We start from the raw sequence: 8,422 nt of genomic DNA on the forward strand, positions 1-8,422 counted from the left end.
TTGTGGGACACTGGACTCACTTCCAAATAGCGATAGCGAAGTGACTAAGTGCGAAGTTTACAAAGACATAGATACTCTACCCCTCTAATTTGGACTCACTTTTACAAAGACATACATATTCTACCCCTCTCACTTCCGTGCAATGAAGTGACTAAGTGTGAAGTTTACAAAAACATACATACTCTACCTCTCTAATTTTGACCCCATGACTTTCTAAAAAAACAGATGCTCTTAATCATTAGATCCACTTAAACTATAAAAATGTTTATAATCAAAATTAAAAATCCACTAAATATTTGATAAACAATGTGGGATGTAATGGTATGAGCACGAAGTTGTGAGGAGTGAGCGATAGAGGATGTTATATTGCGTAAAGAAGTAGTAAAGAATCGAATATGTCCACGGAAAAACAGCTTTTTAATATTCCAGGTACCTTTCAACCATTTTACTGGTTAAGTAAACTTTTTATGGTTTAAGATCTCTTTTCAAGGTTCACCCACTTGTTTTAGTGCAACTTTACCAATATCTTTTTGCATATAGGTTTTTTTATTTGATTATATAGTTTTTTTTATTTGATTCTTCCAAATTCTTTTTATTTATATTGAAATAAGAAGTAGCGTATGAGTTAAGGTGGTGGTGAAAATGTGGGTGCAATTATAATAAATAAAAATGAAGGCAATATTATGTGCAAGTCAAATATTTTGTTATGATTGATATGAAACGTTTTGCTCGTCAATTTAGGCATGGGAAGCAATCAATTTGCGCATCGAATTTAGGGAATTTGCGAATAGGAACCTATCAATTGCGCATCGAATTTAGGGAATTTGCGCATAGGAACCTATCAATTGCGCATCGAATTTAGGAAAGGCGCAGGGCGGTGTTGAGAATAAGCATCTGCCATATAGGTTGAGATTAATATTGCTCCTTTTATATATATATATTTGCGGGGAAGCCGAAGTTTGTGCGTTTATTTGGTTGCAGTAGCAGTAGCAGGGAGGGTTGCACGTTAGTTATGGCTCAACAAGTACTTCACGGGACTATGGATGTAATGATATGTGAAGCAGATTCTGTGAACGATACCCCCCGTGGGGTGATTGGATCGACGCCCATGATTTTCAGAAAGGTGAATGAAACCATCATTTCTAACTCTAACTCTAATTCTTGTTCGGCTCTTCATCCCAATTTAGAATTTACAATTGTTTTTGTGTATGTAATGTGCACGCACACACACAGTTGATCAACAGCGCACAAGCAGCGGTGGGAGTCGGGGGTAGTGGAGTGTCTGGGTTTGGGTCTGGCAAGGGATGGAGCAATCTGTACGCAACGATCGACGTGGAGAGGGCGAGGGTGGGGCGTACACGTGTTATTGTCCAGAATTCCGTGAATCCCAAGTGGAATGAGTCGTTTCACATCTACTGCGCTCACGTGGCAAGCAAGGTGGTGGTGAGTGTTAAGAGCGATAATGCCATCGGGGCAACCCTGATTGGGCGGGCGAAGGTGCCGGTCCTGGATATCCTCCAGGGTCGACTCATCGATCGCTGGGTCCCACTGTGCAACGAGAATGGGGCCGCACCCCGTGGAGGTGCGAGGGTCCGCGTGAAGCTTCAATTTTGGCGCATAATTCCATCCCTGCTGCTGAGTCTCACACCGGAATTCGAAGGAGTTCCGTATACTTTCTTTAAGCAGTCAAAGGGGTGCAGGGTGACGCTATACCACGATGCTCATGTACCCGCCTCTTTTAATCCCGCCTTGGGACCCCAGGTGTACCGGCAGCACCGGTACTGGGAGGACCTGTTTGACTGCATCTCAAAAGCGAAGCACCTTGTTTATATCACAGGCTGGTCTGTGTATACGGGAATAAGGCTGATCAGAGACCGGAAATCCGGAGGGGAATTACAAAGGCAAAGTACGCTAGGGGAGCTGCTGAAACGCAAAGCAAATGAGGGAGTTAGTGTACTGCTGCTGGTGTGGGACGATAGGACGTCCAACTCATTTGTTCGGAAGGAGGGTGTTATGGCTACCCATGACCAGGAGACATACGATTATTTTGCTAATACCAAAGTCCGGTGCAGGCTGTGTCCCAGAAATCCCGACGATGGGATGAGCCTTGTGCAGGGCATTACGACTGGCACCATGTTCACTCATCACCAGAAAACGGTTGTTGTGGATGTGGATCGTGTGCCTTCTTCCAATTCCAATTCTTGGGAGAGGCGGCGACCAATTGTGGCGTTTGTAGGAGGTATTGATCTCTGCCATGGAAGGTACGACACGCCCTCCCATTCTCTATTCAGGACCCTACAACATGGTTCCGAACATAGTGGCGATTTCCATCAGCCCAATTTCCCTGGTGCCTGCATTGACAAGGGTGGCCCCAGGGAGCCTTGGCATGACATACATTCCAAGCTGGAGGGCCCCGTCGCATGGGACGTTCTCTCTAATTTCGAGCAGCGGTGGAAGAAGCAAGGCGAGGCAAATCAAAATGTTTTACAAGGCAGTGAGAAAGAGAAATACATTTGTCCTCCAACCCCTGTGACATCTGAGAATGATGTGGAATCGTGGAATGTTCAGGTATTTCGATCCATCGATGGGGGCGCTGCTTTTGGATTTCCAGAGAGGCCAGAGGAAGCAGCGAAGGCTGGGTTGGTGAGTGGGAAGGACGTGATCGTGGATAGGAGCATTCAGGATGCGTACATCAATGCCATCCGCCGGGCCAACAACTTCATCTACATCGAGAATCAATACTTCCTTGGGAGCTCCTTTTGTTGGAAGCCAGATGGCCCACACATGGATTTGGCAGACATCGGAGCTCTTCATCTTATTCCCAAGGAATTGTCTCTCAAAATTGTGAGCAAGATCCAGGCCGGGGAAAGGTTCTCCGTCTACATTGTGGTGCCCATGTGGCCCGAGGGAATCCCGGACAGCGCATCAGTGCAGGCAATATTGCATTGGCAGAAAAAAACAATGGAGATGATGTATCTCGATATTGCATGCGCCCTCAGAGCAAAACAAATGGACGATGTGAACCCACGTGATTATCTCACCTTTTTCTGCTTGGCCAACCGGGAGAAGAAATTGGGAGGTGAGTACGTGCCCCCGCAAAGCCCCGACGACGATGATACACACTACAAGAGAGCTCAAAACAAAAGACGCTTCATGATCTATGTTCATTCCAAGATGATGATAGGTAAGTTACACACTAATTCCGTACTTTGTATTTGTATTACTTGTATCATCTCATCCATCTCAAATTATTTTTATTACTTGTTGTATCATCTCATCCATCTCAAATTATTTTAATTACGTGTATCATCTCATCCATCTCAAATTATTTTAATTACTTGTTGTATCTCCTCTTTTTTGTGTGACACGCAGTGGACGATGAGTATATCATTGTTGGATCTGCAAATATCAACCAGCGCTCTTTGGATGGGGGAAGAGATTCTGAAATAGCAATGGGAGCATACCAGCCCCATTACTTAAGGACAGCTGGGAAAGCAGACAGAGGGCAGATCCACTGCTTCAGAATGTCGCTGTGGTATGAGCACATGGGCATGCTAGACAAGCTCTTTCTTCAACCTCAAACCCTAGATTGCATGAGGAAGGTGAATGCCATCGCCCAAAAGAACTGGGAGTCATATGCGAGTGAAGAGTTGTATGAGGACTTACCTGCCCACTTGTTGACTTATCCTGTCCTCGTAACAAACGATGGAAATGTGGGTGAGTTGCCCGCCTTTCCAAACTTCCCTGACACGACGGCTCCTGTTCTGGGCAGGCAATCTGAACGTCTGCCTCCCATCCTGACAACCTAAAAGCAACTGTGACATTACAAGTAGTTTCACTTACAATCTAGACTGTCAAAGGATTTGTTTTGTTTGTGATACCGTGGCAAATTTTATGTGCGATTATAGAAAAATGTGTATTGGGTTATACTTGTACTCGATTCCAAATCACGATGAGCATGACCAAGGGCGGTCGTCAAATATGACTAACTTCTCTTCTTTTTTTATTCATTCCACCCATTAAGTCGACTTCCATGTATCATTCACCAGCTACTTTGTTAATTGTATATTTATATATATTTACCAATTATGAGCATTAAACAGAGTATTTCATATATTCAACTCTGCCCTTACTCCAACACTCATGCATGCAATTCTTTCATATAAAACTACATTGGCATCCCCTGCCCATAGAAGGAGCCTGAGTATTGGTTTGAGTATGGACATTTAGCATATATTTATATTTTAAATTACATTTTATTTTATTGATTTGAATATGTACATTTAGTAAATTGCACTTTACTCCTCCGAAAGGTCAAGGATGTATCACTATCAATGTATTAATTTTCAAAAATAGCTTTGTAATTTAGATCACAACAAATGTATTAATTTCCAAAAATAGCTTTGTAATCTAGTACAGAACAAATGTATTGATTAATTTGTAATATGTAATCAATTTCTCAATTAGATTAAGGCTAATCATAATTTATGTTAATCACAACTCATAAAACAATTAAAAGTTAGAGGAGACACGAGCAGATATGGTGTATAGATTCACTCACATAAATTCATATATATCATTCAAAGCAAGCCCCATAAATAGTGCTCGTGAGATCCAACAGATTCCAAACAAAGATGCTTGTTGAGAAAATCTCTCAACAAAACTCAACAACCAACAAACTAATCTTACCTATATACTAATGTAAGCATTATTCCAGGTCCCCTCTTCAACGCTTACATTACATTATTATATATATTAATACAAAAATGACAAATTACAATTCATATGTCACATATATCTTACTGGTCTACACTTATCCCCACTCTAAAGTCTCTGGGACAATGCTCTCTTCACTACCACAATATTCGAGCTTCCCATTCAACTCATTTAAGACATAACCGCCTCTGACCATATTTGATGAACTTTGTATAATTGAAGCTCATCTCCCGAAGGAGACAATGCTCTCTTTACCACCACAATATTCGAGATTCCCATTCAACTCATTTAAGACATAACCGCCTCTAACCATCTTTGATGAACTTTGTATAATTCAAGCTGATCTTCCAAAGGACAATCTCGATACTGGACTGTATATAGGTAGGGTTAGTTTGTTGATTGTTGAGCTATACTAATCCTGAATATATACTAATCCCCTTTAGGATATATACTAATCCTACCTATATTAATCCACTTTAGGATATATACTAATCCTACATATAAACTAATCCCTGAGTAAGAGGATTAATGGATATCAAGATATTTTCGTCATCTCCACCACATCTAAGAATTGCATCTTGTATGTTAACTCCTCTAGATTTATAGATCCATGCTTTTGCATTTCAGAACTAGATTCCTTCGGATTAGCAACTTCACATTTACATGTAGATTCCTTTGATTAACAACTTCACATTTACATCTTGAACTTATGAAATTTAGTAGCAACTTGTGTTGCTTTGAGCATCCTCTAGTTACCTAATGTGGCTTTCAATTACAAGTAGGGAAGTAAGATATATTACAACATGGGAGTGGATGCCTGAATCTAAATTATATAGTGGGTGAGTGGGCCGAACTAGCATTGAATGGTGCAATGTTGGCTGGCTTCGTTGAGGCTAAATTATATAATGGGTGAGTGGGCCAATCTAGCATTCAAATAGTGCAAAGTTGGCGGGCTTTTTTTGCATACTATAACTTACATTGAACTTGTTGCAAGAAGAAGAAATACATACTAATGAAAATTTAATACATATAATATACATTGAAAAAGGTTAATTGTTAATTTTCTCCCCTGTGTTAAAAACCAAAATTAATTTACAATAAACCTAAACTCAAATACCAACTACTAAAAAAATCTCACCTCTCCCGTTACTATGGCAAAAGTCATTCAATTATACCCAATAGATACACACACACACACACATATTATTTTCAATGAAGAAATTATATATATATATATTATTTTCAATGAATAGATGTTCTCCACAATATTAGAGGGGATGCATAGCTTGCACCTCCATAAAAAATTGAATGCACATACCCACTTATGGCTTATTCGTAGCTATAATTAAAAAATGGTTGAAAGCACTCATATATTTCACACAAAGGTGTATTCGTCAACACACACACACAATTTACATTCAGATATTACTCTAATATATAGAGTTTCTCAGATCTAACTTATTCCTAATTTAGAAGGAGAGGTTGAGAGAATTTCTCAACCATCACCAACAACTCATAAACGAACATTACAAATATAGGATGTAAGCATTAACTCCAAGTTCCCCTCTTAATTCTTACATTAAATAAATTTATTGAAACCACCCATAAACAAGAAAATAAACAATCATTCTTTAACTGGTGTACAACTTATAAGTATAAGCTCCATCAAGTTGCCCGATAACCCTCGTAAAGGTGTAGCCAGCAAGTTGGATTCCCAAGTTCAACTCCCGAATCAAGGGCCTTCGAAGTCAATTACTGAACAACGTCCCAAGTCATCGCATAACCTCATTAGAAGACCACTCCCACGTCTTCAATAGATGAGGGATCCTTCCCTAAATCCACAACTGTCATACCATCTTGACAACCATCCATGTTGAGCCTTTCACTGAGCTATAGTTGTTATAAAATAGTTTGAAAGGTTCGAATTCTTCATTGACTTCATCATCAAAATTCAATGAATATTCATCTGTGGCTATATTTGTTGATTCTTTCCCTTTTAACAAATCACCGACATGACTTTTCAATTCCATGATGTATGCCCAATTTTCTTGCATTAGTAGCATTCAACTTCACTTTTGTTTGCATTTTTCTTTCTCACCCTTTTCTTTGTAAACAATGCATTCTCTATTTGAGAGTTCTGTTATATATCCTCCGGTTTTAGTCTCTTTTCCAATGCCAAAAGTGTTGCAATTGTCTCATCCAATTTTTGTGAAGACATTTGGCTGAAAGTGAAGACAACATTATTATAACTTGAAGGAAGACTATTTAGTAATATTGCCTTAGCATCTTCATGCTCCACTTTGGCACCTGTGTCAGCGAATTCTCTTAAGAGACATTAAATTATTTACATGACTGGACATAGATGTCTCCTCATTCATTTTAAGTCTAAATAATTGCAACTTTATGGAAAATTTTGCATTTGTACTTTTTACACCAAATAGCCGAGTCAAATGTCCCCATATTTCCTTAGATGGTTTAGTGAGATCTGCAAGATGTAATTGTGAATATGAAAGAGCAAGTCCAATAATGCTCTTAGCTTTGCCCTCTCTATTTTTCCATTCAATTAACTGTTTGGCATCTGTGAGTGTCACTTCTGAACAATTCACTATGCCCCACAATTTTTCCTTCATTAATTACATTTGAATTTCTACTTTCCATGAGGGAAATTTAAACCACTGAATTTCTCTAAAACCATGAATTCCATGATCAAAAAATATTAAAACTAACAATTTTTTTTTAAGTTTTAACACTGAAATACCTTTCTCTACAATTATCGTTTCCCTCTGCACCAAAAGTTTCAAAGCCACACAAACTCCTACATGCTTAGAATAGTCTGTAGTCCTCACACACAAACTTCGTAACTCTAGTCAATGCACACTTAGAAGCACAACAATGAGCGGCAATGCAAAATTGGACAGACTGTAAGTCTCGGCAGCATCAATGCCAAGAGAGGCATGCGTTTAACCATCAACGTGGTCAAACATTTCTCCCACACACAAAACACATTTACACAACAGGTTGCATGCTTTGCCACAGATCCTTTTGACTCCTTCGCTCACTACATATCCATAGGTTCTTACAGTCTGATGTTCACATGCTCCATTCACAAGCCTCTTTCTCTTAAATGAGATTTAGAACAACAAAATCTGCGACTTGCTTTTCCCGGGAACACAGCTACATATGCACCATTAGTTATCAGGTTTTGCCCTCTTCTAATAACATTGACTCACTCATGCATATGGCTCCATTTCACCGATCATTGCCTCACAATCTTAGCACGAGCCTGGTGCTCTAATACCAAGTTAAAAAATGGTTGAAAGCACTCATATATTTCACACAAAGGTGTATGCATCAACACACATATAGTTTACATTCAGAGATTACTCTAATATATAGAGTTTCTCAGATCTAAATTATTCCTAATTTAAAAAGAGAAATTGAAAAAATTTCTCAACCATCACCAACTACTCATAAACCAACCTTACAAAAATATGATATGAGCATTAACTCCAATGCTATCACCGCTGCCAAAACCAATATTGGAAGCCTCATTGTAGTCATATACATACCCATTATCGTTTTCATGGCCTTGGCACGAACCGTAATGATGACTTAAACCTGCTTCGAAATGAATGTTATAAAATTGTTCAGAAATAACATATTTAAGTGGGACGTGATGTAAATGTTTTGAGATTTCTTTTACTTT

General features: G+C 39.2%; 1 protein-coding gene across 1 annotated transcript; it reads left to right on the forward strand.

Annotated features, from left to right (window-relative positions):
- The first annotated feature begins 980 nt into the window (after positions 1-980).
- On the forward strand, positions 981-4,051 carry LOC149142175 (phospholipase D alpha 1-like). Its single transcript, XM_089447862.1, has 3 exons — positions 981-1,123; positions 1,234-3,184; positions 3,373-4,051. Exons 1-3 carry the CDS (start codon positions 1,013-1,015, stop codon positions 3,807-3,809), a joined length of 2,499 nt encoding a protein of 832 aa, XP_089303988.1. The 5' UTR covers positions 981-1,012; the 3' UTR covers positions 3,810-4,051.
- The last annotated feature ends 4,371 nt before the right edge of the window (positions 4,052-8,422 follow it).

The sequence above is a fragment of the Pinus tabuliformis genome, chromosome X (genome assembly GCF_031772625.1).
Source record: "Pinus tabuliformis cultivar Carrire ecotype Pingquan chromosome X, CPIR1, whole genome shotgun sequence".
In the NCBI taxonomy this organism is placed as follows: Eukaryota; Viridiplantae; Streptophyta; class Pinopsida; order Pinales; family Pinaceae; genus Pinus; species Pinus tabuliformis.

Excerpts from the sequence above, each read along its gene's own strand:
- LOC149142175 (XM_089447862.1), top strand. The coding sequence starts at position 1,013 with ATGGCTCAACAAGTACTTCACGGGACTATGGATGTAATGATATGTGAA. Across the intron at positions 1,124-1,233 it reads CGCCCATGATTTTCAGAAAG|TTGATCAACAGCGCACAAGC; the intron begins GTGAATGAAACC and ends GCACACACACAG. Across the intron at positions 3,185-3,372 it reads TCATTCCAAGATGATGATAG|TGGACGATGAGTATATCATT; the intron begins GTAAGTTACACA and ends TGTGACACGCAG.